The sequence below is a fragment of the Coregonus lavaretus genome, assembly GCF_964263955.1.
Source record: "Coregonus lavaretus genome assembly, contig: HAP1_SCAFFOLD_1855, whole genome shotgun sequence".
Classification (NCBI taxonomy): domain Eukaryota; kingdom Metazoa; phylum Chordata; class Actinopteri; order Salmoniformes; family Salmonidae; genus Coregonus; species Coregonus lavaretus.
In genome coordinates, this window is record NW_028166567.1 from 51,780 (window position 1) to 75,000 (window position 23,221).

The window sequence follows — 23,221 nt, forward strand, 5'->3', positions numbered from 1 at the left end:
AACACCTAGCCATAACCCTGTTAGTACCAACACCTAGCCATAACCCTGTTAGTACCAACACCTAACCATAACCCTGTTAGTACCAACACCTAGCCATAACCCTGTTAGTACCAACACCTAGCCATAACCCTGTTAGTACCAACACCTAGCCATAACCCTGTTAGTACCAACACCTAGCCATAACCCTGTTAGTACCAACACCTAGCCATAACCCTGTTAGTACCAACACCTAGCCATAACCCTGTTAGTACCAACACCTAGCCATAACCCTGTTAGCACCAACACCTAGCCATAACCCTGTTAGTACCAACACCTAGCCATAACCCTGCTAGCACCAACACCTAGCCATAACCCTGTTAGTACCAACACCTAGCCATAACCCTGTTAGTACCAACACCTAGCCATAACCCTGTTAGTACCAACACCTAACCATAACCCTGTTAGTACCAACACCTAGCCATAACCCTGTTAGTACCAACACCTAGCCATAACCCTGTTAGTACCAACACCTAGCCATAACCCTGTTAGTACCAACACCTAGCCATAACCCTGTTAGTACCAACACCTAGCCATAACCCTGTTAGTACCAACACCTAGCCATAACCCTGTTAGTACCAACACCTAGCCATAACCCTGTTAGTACCAACACCTAGCCATAACCCTGTTAGTACCAACACCTAGCCATAACCCTGTTAGTACCAACACCTAGCCCTGTTAGTACCAACACCTAGCCATAACCCTGTTAGTACCAACACCTAGCCATAACCCTGTTAGCACCAACACCTAGCCACAACCCTGTTAGTACCAACACCTAGCCATAACCCTGTTAGTACCAACACCTAGCCATAACCCTGTTAGTACCAACACCTAGCCATAACCCTGTTAGTACCAACACCTAGCCCTGTTAGTACCAACACCTAGCCATAACCCTGTTAGCACCAACACCTAGCCATAACCCTGTTAGTACCAACACCTAGCCATAACCCTGTTAGTACCAACACCTAGCCATAACCCTGTTAGCACCAACACCTAGCCATAACCCTGTTAGTACCAACACCTAGCCATAACCCTTTTAGTACCAACACCTAGCCCTGTTAGCACCAACACCTAGCCATAACCCTGTTAGTACCAACACCTAGCCATAACCCTGTTAGTACCAACACCTAGCCATAACCCTGTTAGTACCAACACCTAGCCATAACCCTGTTAGTACCAACACCTAGCCATAACCCTGTTAGTACCAACACCTAGCCATAACCCTGTTAGTACCAACACCTAGCCATAACCCTGTTAGTACCAACACCTAGCCATAACCCTGTTAGTACCAACACCTAGCCATAACCCTGTTAGTACCAACACCTAGCCATAACCCTGTTAGTACCAACACCTAGCCATAACCCTGTTAGCACCAACACCTAGCCATAACCCTGTTAGTACCAACACCTAGCCATAACCCTGTTAGTACCAACACCTAGCCCTGTTAGTACCAACACCTAGCCATAACCCTGTTAGTACCAACACCTAGCCATAACCCTGTTAGTACCAACACCTAGCCATAACCCTGTTAGTACCAACACCTAGCCATAACCCTGTTAGTACCAACACCTAGCCATAACCCTGTTAGTACCAACACCTAGCCCTGTTAGTACCAACACCTAGCCATAACCCTGTTAGTACCAACACCTAGCCATAACCCTGTTAGTACCAACACCTAGCCCTGTTAGTACCAACACCTAGCCCTGTTAGTACCAACACCTAGCCATAACCCTGTTAGTACCAACACCTAGCCCTGTTAGTACCAACACCTAGCCATAACCCTGTTAGTACCAACACCTAGCCCTGTTAGTACCAACACCTAGCCATAACCCTGTTAGTACCAACACCTAGCCATAACCCTGTTAGCACCAACACCTAGCCATAACCCTGTTAGCACCAACACCTAGCCATAACCCTGTTAGTACCAACACCTAGCCATAACCCTGTTAGTACCAACACCTAGCCATAACCCTGTTAGTACCAACACCTAGCCATAACCCTGTTAGTACCAACACCTAGCCCTGTTAGTACCAACACCTAGCCCTGTTAGTACCAACACCTAGCCATAACCCTGTTAGTACCAACACCTAGCCATAACCCTGTTAGTACCAACACCTAGCCCTGTTAGTACCAACACCTAGCCGTAACCCTGTTAGTACCAACACCTAGCCATAACCCTGTTAGTACCAACACCTAGCCATAACCCTGTTAGTACCAACACCTAGCCATAACCCTGTTAGTACCAACACCTAGCCCTGTTAGTACCAACACCTAGCCATAACCCTGCTAGTACCAACACCTAGCCATAACCCTGCTAGCACCAACACCTAGCCATAACCCTGTTAGTACCAACACCTAGCCCTGTTAGTACCAACACCTAGCCCTGTTAGTACCAACACCTAGCCATAACCCTGTTAGTACCAACACCTAGCCATAACCCTGTTAGTACCAACACCTAGCCATAACCCTGTTAGTACCAACACCTAGCCATAACCCTGTTAGTACCAACACCTAGCCATAACCCTGTTAGTACCAACACCTAGCCCTGTTAGTACCAACACCTAGCCATAACCATGTTAGTACCAACACCTAGCCATAACCCTGTTAGTACCAACACCTAGCCATAACCCTGTTAGTACCAACACCTAGCCCTGTTAGTACCAACACCTAGCCATAACCCTGTTAGTACCAACACCTAGCCATAACCCTGTTAGTACCAACACCTAGCCCTGTTAGTACCAACACCTAGCCATAACCCTGTTAGTACCAACACCTAGCCATAACCCTGTTAGTACCAACACCTAGCCATAACCCTGTTAGTACCAACACCTAGCCATAACCCTGTTAGCACCAACACCTAGCCATAACCCTGTTAGTACCAACACCTAGCCATAACCCTGTTAGTACCAACACCTAGCCATAACCCTGTTAGTACCAACACCTAGCCATAGCCCTGTTAGTACCAACACCTAGCCATAACCCTGTTAGTACCAACACCTAGCCATAACCCTGTTAGTACCAACACCTAGCCATAACCCTGTTAGTACCAACACCTAGCCATAACCCTGTTAGTACCAACACCTAGCCATAACCCTGTTAGTACCAACACCTAGCCATAACCCTGTTAGTACCAACACCTAACATAACCCTGTTAGTACCAACACCTAGCCATAACCCTGTTAGTACCAACACCTAGCCATAACCCTGTTAGTACCAACACCTAGCCATAACCCTGTTAGTACCAACACCTAGCCCTGTTAGTACCAACACCTAGCCCTGTTAGTACCAACACCTAGCCATAACCCTGTTAGTACCAACACCTAGCCATAACCCTGTTAGTACCAACACCTAGCCCTGTTAGTACCAACACCTAGCCATAACCCTGTTAGCACCAACACCTAGCCATAACCCTGTTAGTACCAACACCTAGCCCTGTTAGTACCAACACCTAGCCATAACCCTGTTAGCACCAACACCTAGCCATAACCCTGTTAGTACCAACACCTAGCCATAACCCTGTTAGTACCAACACCTAGCCCTGTTAGTACCAACACCTAGCCATAACCCTGTTAGCACCAACACCTAGCCATAACCCTGTTAGTACCAACACCTAGCCATAACCCTGTTAGTACCAACACCTAGCCATAACCCTGTTAGTACCAACACCTAGCCATAACCCTGTTAGTACCAACACCTAGCCATAACCCTGTTAGTACCAACACCTAGCCATAACCCTGTTAGTACCAACACCTAGCCCTGTTAGTACCAACACCTAGCCCTGTTAGTACCAACACCTAGCCATAACCCTGTTAGTACCAACACCTAGCCATAACCCTGTTAGTACCAACACCTAGCCATAACCCTGTTAGTACCAACACCTAGCCATAACCCTGTTAGTACCAACACCTAGCCATAACCCTGTTAGTACCAACACCTAGCCATAACCCTGTTAGTACCAACACCTAGCCATAACCCTGTTAGTACCAACACCTAGCCATAACCCTGTTAGTACCAACACCTAGCCATAACCCTGTTAGTACCAACACCTAGCCATAACCCTGTTAGTACCAACACCTAGCCCTGTTAGTACCAACACCTAGCCATAACCCTGTTAGCACCAACACCTAGCCCTGTTAGTACCAACACCTAGCCATAACCCTGTTAGTACCAACACCTAGCCATAACCCTGCTAGTACCAACACCTAGCCCTGTTAGTACCAACACCTAGCCATAACCCTGCTAGTACCAACACCTAGCCCTGTTAGCACCAACACCTAGCCACACCAGGGATTTTTCTGCCAATGTAATCCTTGAGCTGACCACCTAAAGTGTTTTTAATTTTAATTTTCAAACAGTGAAAATACTACATTTTGTGGAGGGAAAAACTGAAACGACTAAACCAGATAATAAGTATGTAGAAGAGATAATAGAGGTATATTTTATGTTCTTGAGAACTAACAACCACCAAAAAATAAGCTAGACAGTCAGAGACTTGAAAAATCCAAAACAATGAATTTATCAGGCAGTTACTCAGTGATTTGCCCCAAACATGAGGCGTCGCATTTACGTAGGGCTTTGCGTTTAGGACAAAAAGTTTATTCCTTTTTGTTCAGTATTACTTTAGTGTCTTGTTGCATACAGATGCGTGTTTTCTCCCATCACAGCCTTTGAACTCTGTAGCTGTTTTTAAAAAAATCACCAATGGCCTCACGGTGACATCACTAAGCAGTTTCCTTCCTGCCCTGCAGCTCAGTTCAGAAGGACGACTGCATCTTTTGATGTGTCTGGGTGGTTTAATACATCACCCACAGGATTATTATTAACTTGGCCGTGCTTTTAAGCTACTCTGGGCAGAAATCGCTCCATTTCCTGGTTGCTAAAATTCTAATAGTCCGCCTAATTTCAGTTAATGTGACAAAACAAGCTCAAGTATAGTGAATCATTTTATAGTCAAAATATTATATTTTCAGCTGTTTTGAAGCTGGTGTACAAAACTGAAAGTAAAAGACGCAAAAACAAAACTTAAGAACAGGAAGCAAAGAAATAGCGCCCACACAGCGCCTTCGGAAAGTATTCAGACCCCTTGACTTTTCCCACATTTTGTTACGGTACGGCCTTATTCTAAAATTGATTCAATAGTTTTTTTTCTCCCCTCATCAATCTACACACAATACCCCATAATGACAAAGCAAAACGGGTTCAATCTTGGTTTCATCAGACCAGAGAATCTTGTTTCTCATGGTCTGAGAGTCTTTTAGGTGCCTTTTGGCAAACTCCAAGCGGGCTGTCATGTGCCTTTTACTGAGGAGTGGCTTCCGTCTGGCCACTCTACCGTAAAGGCCTGATTGGTGGAGTGCTGCAGAGATGGTTGTCCTTCTGGAAGGTTCTCCCATCTCCACAGAGGAACCCTGGAGCTCTGTCAGAGTGACCATTGGGTTCTTGGTCACCTCCCTGACCAAGGCCCTTCGTCACCTCCCTGACCAAGGCCCTTCTCCCCCGATTGCTCAGTTTGGCCGGGCAGCCAGCTCTAGGAAGAGTCTTGGTGGTTCCAAACTTCTTCCATTTAAGAATGATGGAGGCCACTGTGTTCTTGGGGACCTTCAATGCTGCAGACAGTTTTTGGTACACTTCCCCAGATCTGTGCCTCGACACAATCCTGTCTCGGAGCTCTATGGACAATTCCTTTGACCTCATGGCTTGGTTTTTGCTCTGACATGCACTGTCAACTGTGGGACCTTATATAGACAGGTGTGTGCCTTTCCAAAACATGTCCAATCAATTGAATTTACCACAGGTGGACTCCAATCAAGTTGTAGAAACATCTCAAGGATGATCAATGGAAACAGGATGCACCTGAGCTCAATTTCGAGTCTCATAGCAAAGGGTCTGAATACTTATCTAAATAAGGTATTTCTGTTTTTTATTTGTAATACATTTGCAAAAATGTCTAAAAACCTGTTTTTGCTTTGTCATTATGGGGTATTGTGTAGATTGAGGAAATGTTTTTAGAATAAGGCTGTAACGTAACAAAATGTGGAAAAAGTCAAGGGGTCTGAATACTTTCCGAATTCACTGTATGAGGATTATTAGACACTGGTTCCAAATATCAGGGAAGCTGCCCCCCAGGAGTACTGTGTTGAAGCATTCTGGGAAGCTGCCTCTCATGAGTACTGTGTTGAAGCATTCAGGGAAGCTGCCCCTCAGGAGTACTGTGTTGAAGCATTCAGGGAAGCTGCCTCTCAGGAGTACTGTGTTGAAGCATTCAGGGAAGCTGCCTCTCAGGAGTACTGTGTTGAAGCATTCAGGGAAGCTGCCTCTCAGGAGTACTGTGTTGAAGCATTCAGGGAAGCTGCCTCTCAGGAGTACTGTGTTGAAGCATTCAGGGAAGCTGCCTCTCAGGAGTACTGTGTTGAAGCATTCAGGGAAGCTGCCTCTCAGGAGTACTGTGTTGAAGCATTCAGGGAAGCTGCTCCTCAGGAGTACTGTATTGAAGCATTCAGGGAAGCTGCCTCTCAGGAGAACTGTGTTGAAGCATTCAGGGAAGCTGCCTCTCAGGAGTACTGTGTTGAAGCATTCAGGGAAGCTGCCTCTCAGGAGTACTGTATTGAAGCATTCAGGGAAGCTGCCTCTCAGGAGAACTGTGTTGAAGCATTCAGGGAAGCTGCCTCTCAGGAGTACTGTGTTGAAGCATTCAGGGAAGCTGCCTCTCAGGAGTACTGTGTTGAAGCATTCAGGGAAGCTGCCTCTCAGGAGTACTGTGTTGAAGCATTCAGGGAAGCTGCCTCTCAGGAGTACTGTGTTGAAGCATTCAGGGAAGCTGCATCTCAGGAGTACTGTGTTGAAGCATTCAGGGAAGCTTCCCCTCAGGAGTACTGTGTTGAAGCATTCAGGGAAGCTTCCCCTCAAGGAGGACTGTGTTGAAGCATTTTATTCCTGATGCTGTCAGGGCCGCATTCCTTTCCAGGGTTAAGGCTGTGAGTTCAGCCTGTGTAATGTGGTAGTCGGTCTTCTGATTGTATTATACCATATTCTCCCTCCCTCCCCTCTCAGGGCTCTGAATGAAATGTGGAAGTGGGTCTTCTGATTGTATTATACCATATTCTCCCTCCCTCTCCTCTCAGGGCTCTGAATGAAATGTGGAAGTGGGTCTTCTGATTGTATTATACCATATTCTCCCTCCCTCCCCTCTCAGGGCTCTGAATGAAATGTGGAAGTGTCAGAACATGTTGAGAGGTTTGGTCAGAGAACTGCTGGACCTCCATAAACTACCTGCCGTGAGTCACACACACCACGTACAACACACTAGCACACACCTCTTCATCACACCACGTACAACACACTCACACACCTCTTCATCACACCACGTACAACACACTCACCTCTTCATCACACACACCTCTTCATCACACACCTCTTCATCACACACACACCTCTTCATCACACCTCTTCATCACACACACACCTCATCACACCACGTACAACACACTCACACACACCTCTTCATCACACACACACTTCTTCATCACACACTCACCTCTTCATCACACACACACCTCTTCATCACACACACACCTCTTCATCACACACACACCTCTTCATCACACACACACACACCTCTTCATCACACACACACACACACCTCTTCATCACACACACACACACCTCTTCATCACACACACACACCTCTTCATCACACACACACACCTCTTCATCACACACACACACACCTCTTCATCACACACACACCTCTTCATCACACACACACCTCTTCATCACACACACACACACACCTCTTCATCACACACACACACACACCTCTTCATCACACACACACACCTCTTCATCACACACACACACCTCTTCATCACACCACGTACAACACACTCACACACACCTCTTCATCACACACACACCTCTTCATCACACACACCTCTTCATCACACCACGTACAACACACTCACACACCTCTTCATCACACCACGTACAACACACTCACCTCTTCATCACACACTCACACACACCTCTTCATCACACACACCTCTTCATCACACACACACACCTCTTCATCACACCACGTACAACACACTCACCTCTTCATCACACACACACACACCTCTTCATCACACACACACCTCATCACACCACGTACAACACACTCACCTCTTCATCACACACTCACACACACCTCTTCATCACACACACCTCTTCATCACACACACACACCTCTTCATCACACCACGTACAACACACTCACCTCTTCATCACACACACACACACCTCTTCATCACACACACACCTCATCACACCACGTACAACACACTCACCTCTTCATCACACACACACACACACCTCTTCATCACACACACACCTCTTCATCACACCTCTTCATCATGCTACAGAATGGTGTTGTACCCCTTCTAACCTGAAGTCTCCTCTCTGTAGTCTGAAGCCAACACCACTGCCATGTTTGGAAAGCTGATGACCATTAGCAGTGAGTGGGACACACTTCTCCATATACTGGGGTGGGTGGGAGGGGGGGTACTCCTGGGTTTGGGGCTGGGGGGGGGGGGGGGGGGGGGGTACTCCTGGGTTTGGGGCTGGGTGGAGGGGGGGGTACTCCTGGGTTTGGGGCTGGGGGGGGGGGGGTACTCCTGGGTTTGGGGTTGGGAGGAGGGGGGGGGGCGGGGTACTCCTGGGTTTGGGGCTGGGAGGAGGAGGGGGGGGTGGGGGGGTACTCCTGGGTTTGGGGCTGGGTGGAGGGGGGGGTACTCCTGGGTTTGGGGCTGGGTGGAGGGAGGGGTACTCCTGGGTTTGGGGCTGGGTGGAGGGAGGGGTACTCCTGGGTTTGGGGCTGGGGGGGGGGGGGGGGGTACTCCTGGGTTTGGGGCTGGGGGTACTCCTGGGTTTGGGGCTGGGGGGGGTACTCCTGGGTTTGGGGCTGGGGGCTGGGGGGGGGGGTACTCCTGGGTTTGGGGCTGGGTGGAGGGAGGGTACTCCTGGGTTTGGGGCTGGGTGGAGGGAGGGGTACTCCTGGGTTTGGGGCTGGGGGGGGGGTACTCCTGGGTTTGGGGCTGGCTGGGGGGGGGGGGGGGGGTACTCCTGGGTTTGGGGCTGGGGGGGGGTACTCCTGGGTTTGGGGCTGGGTGGAGGGGGGGTTTCTCTTGTCTTTTCATGTTGCTGTATAAAAAAAATAAGCATTTAAAAAACCTTTACAAATGTATGCATGGATGCCAATGCTTCCCACTAAAACACAACCCCCCCGTAGAGAACCTCCCGGATGCTGGCAAGGCCCAGGACTTCATGAAGAGGTTTAATCAGGTGTTAGGAGAGGATGAGAAGCTCCGAGTCCAGCTGGATACTCTCATCAGCCCCGTCTGCTCCTGCAAACAGGCTGAGCTCTGTGTGGTAAGGACTCACTACACACTACACACTACACACTACACTACACGCTATACACTATACACTACACTACACACTATACACTACACACTACACTACACACTACACACTACACACTACACACTATACACTATACACTACACTACACACTACACACTACACACTACACTACACTACACACTACACTACACACTACACTACACACTACACACTACACACTACACACTACACTACACACTACACATTACACACTACACTACACACTACTGCTGGATACTCTCATCAGCCCTGTCTGCTCCTGCAAACAGGCTGAGCTCTGTGTGGTAAGGACTCACTACACACTACACACTACACACTATACACTATACACTACACACTACACTACACACTACACACTACACTACACTACACACTACACACTACACACTACACACTACACACTACACTACACTACACTATACACTACACACTACACACTACACTATCAATCAATCAATCAATCAATTTTATTTTATATAGCCCTTCTTACATCAGCTAATATCTCGAAGTGCTGTACAGAAACCCAGCCTAAAACCCCAAACAGCTAGTAATGCAGGTGTAGAAGCACGGTGGCTAGGAAAAACTCCCTAGAAAGGCAAAACCTAGGAAGAAACCTAGAGAGGAACCAGGCTATGAGGGGTGGCCAGTCCTCTTCTGGCTGTGCCGGGTGGAGATTATAACAGAACCATGCCAAGATGTTCAAAAATGTTCATAAGTGACAAGCATGGTCAAATAATAATCAGGAATAAATCTCAGTTGGCTTTTCATAGCCGATCATTAGAGTTTAAAACAGCAGGTCTGGGACAGGTAGGGGTTCCATAACCGCAGGCAGAACAGTTTAAACTGGAATAGCAGCAAGGCCAGGCGGACTGGGGATAGCAAGGAGTCACCACGGCCGGTAGTCCCGACGTATGGTCCTAGGGCTCAGGTCTCTCAGTTGGCTTTTCATAGCCGATCATTTAGAGTTGAAAACAGCAGGTCTGGGACAGGTAGGGGTTTCGTAGCCGCAGGCAGAACAGTTGAAACTGGAATAGCAGCAAGGCCAGGCGGACTGGGGGCAGCAGGGTGTCATCATGCCCGGTAGTCCTGACGTATGGTCCTAGGGCTCAGGTTCTCAGAGAGAAAGAGAGAACGAGAGAATTAGAGAGAGCATACTTAAATTCACACAGGACACTGGATAAGACAGGAGAAGTACTCCAGGTATAACCAACTAACCCCAGCCCCCCGACACATAAACTACTGCAGCATAAATACTGGAGGCTGAGACAGGAGCGGTCCGGAGACACTGTGGCCCCATCCGAAGAAACCCCCGGACAGGGCCAAACAGGAAGGATATAACCCCACCCACTCCGCCAAAGCACAGCCCCCGCACCACTAGAGGGATATCCCCAACCACCAACTTACAATCCTGAGACAAGGCCGAGTATAGCCCACAGAGGTCTCCACCACAGCACAAACCAAGGGGGGGGGGGGTCGCCAACCCAGACAGGAAGATCACGTCAGTAACTCAACCCACTCAATTGACGTACCCCTCCCAGGGACGGCATGAAAGAGCACCAGCAGGCCAGTGACTCAGCCCCTGCAACAGGGTTAGAGGCAGAGAACCCCAGTGGAGAGGGGAACCGGCCTGGCAGAGACAGCAAGGGCTGTTCGTTGCTCCAGCCTTTCCGTTCACCTTCACACTCCTGGGCCAGACTACACTCAATCATATGACCTACTGAAGAGATAAGTCTTCAGTAAAGACTTAAAGGTTGAGACCGAGTCTGCGTCTCTCACATGGGTAGGCAGACTGTTCCATAAAAATGGAGATCTATAGGAGAAAGCCCTGCCTCCCGCTGTTTGCTTAGAAATTCTAGGGACAATTAGGAGGCCTGCGTCTTGTGACCGTAGCGTACGTATTGGTATGTACGGCAGGACCAACTCGGAAAGATAGGTAGGAGCAAGCCCATGTAACGCTTTATAGGTTAACAGTAAAACCTTGAAATCAGCCCTTGCCTTAACAGGAAGCCAGTGTAGGGAAGCTAGCACTGGAGTAATATGATCAAATTTCTTGGTTCTAGTCAGGATTCTAGCAGCCGTATTTAGCACTAACTGAAGTTTATTTAGTGCTTTATCCGGGTAGCCGGAAAATAGAGCATTGCAGTAGTCTAATCTAGAAGTAACAAATGCATGGATTAATTTTTCTGCATCATTTTTGGACAGAAAATTTCTGATTTTTGCAATGTTACGTAGATGGAAAAAAGCTGTCCTTGAAACAGTCTTGATATGTTCGTCAAAAGAGAGATCAGGGTCAAGAGTAACGCCTAGGTCCTTCACAGTTTTATTTGAGACGACTTTACAACCATCAAGATGAATTGTCAGATTTAACAGAAGATCTCTTTGTTTCTTGGGACCTAGAACAAGCATCTCTGTTTTGTCCGAGTTTAAAAGTAAAAAGTTTTCAGCCATCCACTTCCTTATGTCTGAAACACAGGCTTCTAGCGAGGGCAATTTTGGGGCTTCACCATGCTTCATTGAAATGTACAGCTGTGTGTCATCCGCATAGCAGTGAAAGTTAACATTATGTTTTCGAATAACATCCCCAAGAGGTAAAATATATAGTGAAAACAATAGTGGTCCTAAAACGGAACCTTGAGGAACACCGAAATGTACAGTTGATTTGTCGGAGGACAGACCATTCACAGAGACAAACTGATATCTTTCCGACAGGTAGGATCTAAACCAGGCCAGAACTTGTCCGTGTAGACCAATTTGGGTTTCCAGTCTCTCCAAAAGAATGTGGTGATCGATGGTGTCAAAGGCAGCACTAAGGTCTAGTAGCACGAGGACAGATGCAGAGCCTCGGTCTGACGCCATTAAAAGGTCATTTACCACCTTCACAAGTGCAGTCTCAGTGCTATGATGGGGTCTAAAACCAGACTGAAGCATTTCGTATACATTGTTTGTCTTCAGAAAGGCAGTGAGTTGCTGCGCAACAGCTTTTTCTAAAATTTTTGAGAGGAATGGAAGATTCGATATTGGCCGATAGTTTTTTATATTTTCCGGGTCAAGGTTTGGCTTTTTCAAGAGAGGCTTTATCACTGCCACTTTTAGTGAGTTTGGTACACATCCGGTGGATAGAGAGCTGTTTATTATGTTCAACATAGGAGGGCCAAGCACAGGAAGCAGCTCCTTCAGCAGTTTAGTAGGAATAGGATCCAGTATGCAGCTTGAAGGTTTAGAGGCCATGATTATTTTCATCATTGTGTCAAGAGATATAGTACTAAAACACTTAAGTGTCTCTCCCGATCCCAGGCCCTCGCAGAGCTGTGCAGATCCAGGACAGCTAAGCCCTGGAGGAATACGCAGATTCAAAGAGGAGTCCGTAATTTGCTTTCTAATGGTCATGATCTTTTCCTCAAAGAAGTTCATGAATTTATCACTGCTGAAGTGAAAACCATCCTCTCTTGGGGAATGCTGCTTTTTAGTTAGCTTTGCAACAGTATCAAAAAGAAATTTTGGATTGTTCTTATTTTCCTCGATTAATTTGGAAAAGTAGGATGATCGAGCAGCAGTGAGGGCTCTTCGGTACTGCACGGTACTGTCTTTCCAAGCTAGTCGGAAGACTTCCAGTTTGGTGTGGCGCCATTTCCGTTCCAATTTCCTGGAAGCTTGCTTCAAAGCTCGGGTATTTTCTGTATACCAGGGAGCTAGTTTCTTATGACAAATGTTTTTCGTTTTTAGGGGTGCAACTGCATCTAGGGTATTGTGCAAGGTTAAATTTAGTTCCTCAGTTAAGTGGTTAACTGATTTTTGTCCTCTGACGTCCTTGGGTAGGCAGAAGGGGTCTGGAAGGGCATCAATGAATTTTTGTGTTGTCTGAGAATTTATAGCACGACTTTTGATGCTCCTTGGTTGGGGTCTGAGCAGATTATTTGTTGCGATTGCAAACGTAATAAAATGGTGGTCCGATAGTCCAGGATTTTGTGGAAAAACATTAAGATCTACAACATTTATTCCATGGGACAAAACTAGGTCCAGAGTATGACTGTGGCAGTGAGTAGGTCCAGAGACATGTTGGACAAAACCCACTGAGTCGATAATGGCTCCGAAGGACTTTTGGAGTGGGTCTGTGGACTTCTCCATGTGAATATTAAAATCACCAAAAATTAGAATATGATCTGCTATGACTACAAGGTCTGATAGGAATTCAGGAAACTCAGAGAGGAACGCTGTATATGGCCCAGGAGGCCTGTAAACAGTAGCTATAAAAAGTGATTGAGTAGGCTGCATAGATTTCATGACTAGAAGCTCGAAAGATGAAAACGTCATTTTTTTTTTTGTAAATTGAAATTTGCTATCGTAAATGTTAGCAACACCTCCGCCTTTGCGGGATGCACGGGGAATATGGTCACTAGTGTAACCAGGAGGTGAGGCCTCATTTAACACAGCAAATTCATCAGGCTTAAGCCATGTTTCAGTCAGGCCAATCACATCAAGATTATGATCAGTGATTAGTTCATTGACTATGACTGCCTTTGAAGTGAGGGATCTAACATTAAGTAACCCTATTTTGAGATGTGAGGTATCACGATCTCTTTCAATAATGGCAGGAATGGAGGAGGTCTTTATCCTAATAAGATTGCTAGGGTGGACACCACCATGTTTAGTTTTGCCCAACCTAGGTCGAGGCACAGACACAGTCTCAATGGGTATGGCTGAGCTGACTACACTGACTATACTATTGGCAGACTCCACTAAGCTGGCAGGTTGGCTAACAGCCTGCTGCCTGGCCTGCACCCTATTTCACTGTGGGGCTAAAGGAGTTAGAGCCCTATCTATGTTGGTAGATAAGAGGAGAGCACCCCTCCAGCTAGGATGGAGTCCGTCACTCCTCAGCAGGTCAGGCTTGATCCTGTTTGTGGGTGAGTCCCAGAAAGAGGGCCAATTATCCACAAATGTTATCTTTTGGGAGGGGCAGAAAACAGTTTTCAACCAGCGATTAAGTGCTGAGACTCTGCTGTAGAGCTCGTCACTTCCCCTAACTGGGAGGGGGCCAGAGACAATTACTCGATGCCGACACATCTTTCTAGCTGATTTACACGCTGAAGCTATGTTGCACTTGGTGACCTCTGACTGTTTCATCCTAACATCGTTGGTGCCGACGTGGATAACAATATCTCTATACTCTCTACACTCGCCAGTTTTAGCTTTAGCCAGCACCATCTTTAGATTAGCCTTAACGTCGGTAGCCCTGCCCCCTGGTAAACAGTGTATGATCGCTGGGTGATTCGTTTTAAGTCTAATACTGCGGGTAATGGAGTCGCCAATGACTAGGGTTTTCAATTTGTCAGAGCTAATGGTGGGAGCCTTCGGCGTCTCAGACCCCGTAACGGGAGGAGTAGAGACTAGAGAAGACTCAGACTCAGACTCCGACTCGCTACATAATGGGGAAAACCGGTTGAAGGTTTCTGTCGGCTGAATGAGCGACACCGGTTGAGCATTCCAACAGTATTTCCCTCCAGAAGCCATGAGAAAGTTGTCCGGCTGCAGGGACTGTGCGGGGGGATTTATACTAACGTTACTGTCTGTACTTACTGGTGGCACAGACGCTGTTTCTTCCTTTCCTACACTGATAATACTCTTGCCTAACGATTGCGTCTGAAGCTGGGCTTGTAGCACAGCTATTCTCGCCGTAAGGCGAGAATTCTCCTGTATATTATGAGTACAGCGACTGCAATTAAAAGACATCATGTTAATGTTACTACTTAGCTTCGGCTGTTGAAGATGTTGATGAGCCATGTCCAGATAAAGCGTCCGGAGTGAAAAAGTTGAATAAGGGAAAAAAAGTTGCGATGGAAAAACGGAAAATAACGTAAAGTTGGCAGCTAAAACGCACAGGAAAATGACTCTTCTGTCTCGGGATAAACGTCCGGGGTGAAAAAGTTTAACGAAAAAAGATGAGTGAGGACAAAACTAAAAAGTTGGTAAATTTGTTGAACACAGAGATTGATTAAACGTTTATTAAAAGTAAAACGTGAATAGTTTGGCAGGTAGCCAAGTAGCAACAAACAGCAGAGCAGCACGGAGACAATGCGGAAGCGAGCATGGGGGCGGCAGGTAGCTTAGTGGGTAAGAGCGTTGTGCCAGTAACCGAAAGGTCGCTGGTTCTAATCCCCGAGCCGACTAGGTGAAAAATCTGTCGATGTGCCCTACACACTACACTACACTACACACTACACTACACACTACACACTACACTACACTACTCACTACACTACACTACTCACTACACACTACACACTACACACTACACTACACTACACACTACACTACACTACTCACTACACACTACACTACACACACACTACACACTACACACTACACTACACACTACACACACTACACTACACACTACACTACACTACACACTACACACTACACTACACACTACACACTACACACTACACTACACTACACACTACACTACACTACACACTACACACTACACACTACACACTACACTACACACTACACACTACACTACTCACTACACACTATACACTACACTACACACTACACACTACACACTACACTACACACTACACTACACACTACACACTACACTCTACACTACACCACACTACACACTACACACTACACTACACTACACACTACACACTACACTACACACTACACTACACACTACACTACACACTACACACTACACACCACACTACACACTACTCACTACACACTACACACTACACTACTCACTACACACTACTCACTACACACTACACACTACACACTACACTACACTACACACTACACTACACACTACACTACACTACACACTACACTACACTACACACTACACCACACTACACACTACACCACACTACACTACACACTACACTACACTACACACTACACACTACTCACTACACACTACACACTACACTACACACTACACTACACACTACACACTACACTACACTACACACTACACACACTACACACTACACACACACTACACACTACACACTACACTACACACTACACACTACACTACACTACACACTACACTACACTACACTACACTACACACTACACTACACACTACACTACACACTACACACTACACACTACACTACACACTACACTACACTACACACTACACTACACTACACTACACACTACACTACACACTACACACTACACACTACACACACTACACACTACACACACACTACACACTACACTACACACTACACTACACACTACACACACTACACTACATACACACTACACACACACTACACTACATACACACTACACACACACTACACACTACACACACACTACACACTACACACTACACTACACACTACACACACACTACACACTACACACTACATACACACTACACACTACACACTACACTACACACTACACACTACACACTACACACACACTATATATACACACACACTGATACGTACATGGGGGCGGCAGGTAGCTTAGTGGGTAAGAGCGTTGTGCCAGTAACCGAAAGGTCGCTGGTTCTAATCCCCGAGCCGACTAGGTGAAAAATCTGTCGATGTGCCCTTGAGCAAGGCACTAATTGCTCCTGTAAGTCGCTCTGGATGAAAGCGTCTGCTAAATGACAAAAAAATGTAAAAATGTAATAAATAAATAAATTTACACACACCATTGACGTCATCCCCGTTGATAATGTATTAATGTATTTCAGAGGGAGATTACCAGTAGATATTGATCATGTATTTCAGAGGGAGATTACCAGTAGATATTGATCCTGTATTTCAGAGGAAGATTACCAGTAGATATTGATAATGTATTTCAGAGGGAGATTACCAGTAGATATTGATCATGTATTCATGCGTTTCAGACTGAGATTACCAGTAGATATTGATAATGTATTTCAGAGGGAGATTACCAGTAGATATTGATCCTGTATTTCAGAGGGAGATTACCAGTAGATATTGATAATGTATTTCAGAGGGAGATTACCAGTAGATATTGATCCTGTATTTCAGAGGGAGATTACCAGTAGATATTGATCCTGTATTTCAGAGGGAGATTACCAGTAGATATTGATAATGTATTTCAGAGGGAGATTACCAGTAGATATTGATCCTGTATTTCAGAGGGAGATTACCAGTAGATATTGATCATGTATTTCAGAGGGAGATTACCAGTAGATATTGATCCTGTATTTCAGAGGGAGATTACCAGTAGATATTGATCCTGTATTTCAGAGGGAGATTACCAGTAGATATTGATCCTGTATTTCAGAGGGAGATTACCAGTAGATATTGATCCTGTATTTCAGAGGGAGATTACCAGTAGATATTGATCCTGTATTTCAGAGGGAGATTACCAGTAGATATTGATCCTGTATTTCAGAGGGAGATTACCAGTAGATATTGATCATGTATTTCAGAGGGAGATTACCAGTGGATATTAATCCTGTATTTCAGAGGGAGATTACCAGTAGATATTGATCATGTATTTCAGAGGGAGATTACCAGTAGATATTGATCCTGTATTTCAGAGGGAGATTACCAGTAGATATTGATCATGTATTTCAGAGGGAGATTACCAGTAGATATTGATCATGTATTTCAGAGGGAGATTACCAGTAGATATTGATCATGTATTTCAGAGGGAGATTACCAGTAGATATTGATCATGTATTTCAGAGGGAGATTACCAGTAGATATTGATCCTGTATTTCAGAGGGAGATTACCAGTAGATATTGATCATGTATTTCAGAGGGAGATTACCAGTAGATATTGATCATGTATTTCAGAGGGAGATTACCAGTAGATATTGATCCTGTATTTCAGAGGGAGATTACCAGTAGATATTGATCCTGTATTTCAGAGGGAGATTACCAGTAGATATTGATCATGTATTTCAGAGGGAGATTACCAGTAGATATTGATCCTGTATTTCAGAGGGAGATTACCAGTAGATATTGATCCTGTATTTCAGAGGGAGATTACCAGTAGATATTGATCCTGTATTTCAGAGGGAGATTACCAGTAGATATTGATCCTGTATTTCAGAGGGAGATTACTCGTAAACTGACGTTCCCTAAGCAACCCACCAACCCCTTCCTGGAGATGGTCAAGTTCCTGTTAGAACGGATCGCTCCCGTACACATCGACTCCGAGGCCATCAGGTAAATAAACAGCCAGTGTGTGTGTGTAGCATGCTGTTATCAGTGGCAGTCGGTCTGATTTTATGATTTATTATTTAGTGTTGTGAAGTTAACAAATCATGAACCTTGGTTTGAGAAGATTGTTCCCTGGATAATACATTTCATTTCATACCATCAATCCTGTTGGCCCAACTAACCATGTAGGGGTCATGACAACATTTAATACATTGATTACCACAGTTTATCTACCTCTGATACGTGGGTATTTCGGTGATAATGCCGGAGTAGCCATGTTTTGGAGGATATATTCGTCTGGCGCCGGCAAACCGTGTCAATATATCCTCCAAACACCGGCTTCGAGGGCATTATACAACGGGTTACCAACATATTCAAATAATCATTGACATATTTTCATTAAAAACGGTTATTTTGATGAATGTATTCATACTATTTCATCCTTCCACGAGATATAGTCCCGACACAAATCTAGGGTCTCTACCCAAGCCGGCTGGTTGTTCGTTTTATCGGTTCGTTTGCTTAGAGACACGACCCAGTCGTTCAGTCTTTTTGTTCTGTATCTCTCTCTGCTCAGTGCTCTGGTCAAACTGCAGAATGAGATGTTATATAATGTTATGATATGTTATATATGATATGTAATGTTATATCTCTCTCTGCTCGGTGCTCTGGTCAAACTGCTGAATAAAGATGTTATATAATGTTATGATATGTTATATACGATATGTAATGTTATATCTCTCTCTGCCCAGTGCTCTGGTCAAGCTGCTGAATAAGATGTTATATAATGTTATGATATGTTATATATGATATGTAATGTTATATCTCTCTCTGCCCGGTGCTCTGGTCAAACTGCTGAATAAGATGTTATATAATGTTATGATATGTTATATATGATATGTAATGTTATATCTCTCTCTGCCCGGTGCTCTGGTCAAACTGCTGAATAAGATGTTATATAATGTTATGATATGTTATATATGATATGTAATGTTATATCTCTCTCTGCCCGGTGCTCTGGTCAAGCTGCAGAATGAGATGTTATATAATGTTATGATATGTTATATATGATATGTAATGTTATATCTCTCTCTGCTCGGTGCTCTGGTCAAACTGCTGAATAAGATGTTATATAATGTTATGATATGTTATATATGATATGTAATGTTATATCTCTCTCTGCCCAGTGCTCTGGTCAAGCTGCAGAATGAGATGTTATATAATGTTATGATATGTTATATATGATATGTAATGTTATATCTCTCTCTGCTCGGTGCTCTGGTCAAACTGCTGAATAAGATGTTATATAATGTTATGATATGTTATATATGATATGTAATGTTATATCTCTCTCTGCCCAGTGCTCTGGTCAAGCTGCAGAATGAGATGTTATATAATGTTATGATATGTTATATATGATATGTAATGTTATATCTCTCTCTGCCCGGTGCTCTGGTCAAGCTGCAGAATGAGATGTTATATAATGTTATGATATGTTATATATGATATGTAATGTTATATCTCTCTCTGCCCGGTGCTCTGGTCAAGCTGCAGAATAAGATGTTATATAATGTTATGATATGTTATATATGATATGTAATGTTATATCTCTCTCTGCCCGGTGCTCTGGTCAAACTGCTGAATAAGATGTTATATAATGTTATGATATGTTATATATGATATGTAATGTTATGATATGTTATATATGATATGTAATGTTATATCTCTCTCTGCTCAGTGCTCTGGTCAAACTGCTGAATAAGTCTATTGAGGGAACAGCTGATGATGATGATGAAGGTGTCACACCAGATACTGCCATCCGCTCTGGACTGGAACTACTGAAGGTATGGATGGATGGAGGGGACTGGTGGATGGAGGGATGAATGAATGGACAGATGAATAACTGGTTCCTGTCCTCGTCCTCCTCCAGGTTCTGTCGTTCACCCACCCCACAGCGTTCCACTCTGCCGAGACCTATGAGTCTCTGCTCCAGTGTCTGAAGATGGAGGATGACAAGGTGGCTGAAGCGGCCATACAGATCTTCAGGAACACTGGACAGAAAATAGAGACGGAACTACAGCAGATACGATCGTAAGAGAAGGAGGGAGGGAGAGAGGGGGGAGGGAGGCAGAGAGGGAGGGAGGGATGGAGGGAGGCAGAGAGGGAGGGAGGGGGAGGGTGGCAGGGAGGGGATATTCAGAAGCACTGGACAGAAAATAGAGACGGAACTACAGCAGATACGATCGTAAGGGAGGGAGGGAGGGAGGGTGGCAGGGAGGGAGGGAGGGAGGCAGAGAGGGAGGGAGGGAGGCAGAGGGGGAGGGTGTCAGGGAGGGAGGGAGGGGGAGGGTGGCGGAGGGGGAGGGAGGGAGGCAGAGATGGCTGGAGGGAGGGTGGCAGAGAGGGAGGGAGGGAGGGAGGGGTGGGTGGGTGGCAGAGAGGGAGGGAGGGTGGGTGGCAGAGAGGGGGGAGAGGAGGGGATATTCAGAAGCACTGGACAGAAAATAAAGACAGAACTGCAGCAGATAGGATCTGGCAGGAGGGAGAGGGGAATGGCCTGATGGGTAGTTAATGCATGGGGTGAAGGGTCCATTTGGGATTGGGCATACTAGTGCAGGATTAGGAATTCCTGGAATGTCTTGGAGTTTTCATGGAATTGTCCCTTGTTGAAAGACGTCTTCTGACCTCAATGGGGTTAAAGAGTCCTCCTCTCCTTCCTCCAGTACGTCTGTGCTAACCTCCCCTTCCTCCAGTACGTCTGTGCTTCTCCTCTCCTTCCTCCAGTACGTCTGTGCTAACCTCCTCCCCTTCCTCCAGTACGTCTGTGCTAACCTCCCCTTCCTCCAGTACGTCTGTGCTAACCTCCCCTTCCTCCAGTACGTCTGTGCTAACCTCCTCTCCTCTCCTTCCTCCAGTACGTCTGTGCTAACCTCCTCTCCTCTCCTTCCTCCAGTACGTCTGTGCTAACCTCCTCTCCTCTCCTTCCTCCAGTACGTCTGTGCTAACCTCCTCTCCTCCCCTTCCTCCAGTACGTCTGTGCTAACCTCCCCTTCCTCCAGTACGTCTGTGCTAACCTCCCCTTCCTCCAGTACGTCTGTGCTAACCTCCCCTTCCTCCAGTACGTCTGTGCTAACCTCCCCTTCCTCCAGTACGTCTGTGCTAACCTCCCCTTCCTCCAGTACGTCTGTGCTAACCTCCCCTTCCTCCAGTACGTCTGTGCTAACCTCCCCTTCCTCCAGTACGTCTGTGCTAACCTCCTCTCCTCCCCTTCCTCCAGTACCCTGATTCCAGTCCTCCATCAGAAGGCTAAGCGTGGAACCCCCCACCAGGCTAAACAGGCTGTTCACTGTATCCATGCTATCTTCTGTAACAAGGAGGTCCAGCTGGCGCAGATCTTTGAGGTAACACACCTCTACACACACACACAGAGAGAGAGAGAGAGAGAGAGAGAGAGAGAGAGAGAGAGACAGAGAGAGACAGAGGGGCAGAGAGAGAGAGAGAGGGGCAGAGAGAGAGAGAGGGGCAGAGAGAGAGAGAGGGGCAGAGAGACAGAGAGACAGAGAGAGAGAGAGAGAGAGACAGAGAGAGAGGGGCAGAGAGAGAGAGAGGGGCAGAGAGAGAGGCAGAGAGGGGCAGAGAGGGGGGCAGAGAGAGAGAGGCAGAGAGAGAGAGAGAGAGAGGGAGGCAGAGAGAGAGAGGAAACTACCTTGCCTATAGAAAGTCTTGGATTTCTTCACATTTTGTTTTCCTAAATACTCAAGTCAAAGTGGAAGAAAAAATAAAACTATAATATACCTTGATTAGATAAGTATTCAGCTCCCTGAGTCGATGCGTGTTAGAAACACCATTTGGCAGCCATTACAGCTGGGAGTCTTCTTGTCTAAGTCTCTAAGCGCTTTACACACCTGGATTGTACAATATTAGCCCATTCATTATTTTCATAATTCTTCAAGCTCTGTCAAGATGTTGGGGATCGTGGCTAAACTGCAGTTTTCAAGTCTTGCCATAGATTTTCAATGCAGATTTAAGTCAAAACCGTAACTTGGCCACTCCGGAACATTCACTGTCTTCTTGGTGAGCAACTCCAGTGTAGATGTGGCCTTGTGTTGTAGGTTATTGTCCTGCTGAAAGGTGAATTCCTCGCCCAGTGTCTGGTGGAAAGCAGACTGAAGCAGGTTTTCCTCTTGGATTTAGTCTGTTCTTAGCTCCATCCCGTTTCTTTTTATCCTGAAAAACTCCTCAGTATTTGCCGATGACAAGCATACCCATAACATGATGCAGCCACCACCGTGCTTGAAAATAAGGAGGCAGTTACTCAGTGACGTGTTGGATTTGCCCCAAACATGAGGCATCGCATTTAGGCAAAAAAGTGTATTTTCCATTTTAGCATTTAAGTCATTATTGTGGAGTCACTACAATGTTGTTGATCCATCCTCAGTTTTCTCTCATCACAGCCATTGAACTCTGTAGCTGTTTTAAAATCACCAACAGTGACATCACTAACAGTTTCCTTCCTGCCCTGCAACTCAGTTCAGAAGGACGACTGTATCTTTGATGTGTCT

General features: G+C 45.8%; 1 protein-coding gene across 1 annotated transcript in view; it reads left to right on the top strand.

The window, feature by feature from the left end:
* Window positions 1-23,221, top strand: part of LOC311114543 (sister chromatid cohesion protein PDS5 homolog A-like) — a 78,796-nt gene that overhangs the window by 51,311 nt on the left and 4,264 nt on the right. The window contains exons 14-20 of the mRNA XM_084189787.1: window positions 7,229-7,310; window positions 8,479-8,527; window positions 9,302-9,441; window positions 18,550-18,665; window positions 20,398-20,503; window positions 20,590-20,750; window positions 21,937-22,060. Coding sequence (XP_084045913.1) covers window positions 7,229-7,310; window positions 8,479-8,527; window positions 9,302-9,441; window positions 18,550-18,665; window positions 20,398-20,503; window positions 20,590-20,750; window positions 21,937-22,060 — 778 coding nt within the window. The remainder of the gene's footprint in view (window positions 1-7,228; window positions 7,311-8,478; window positions 8,528-9,301; window positions 9,442-18,549; window positions 18,666-20,397; window positions 20,504-20,589; window positions 20,751-21,936; window positions 22,061-23,221) is intronic.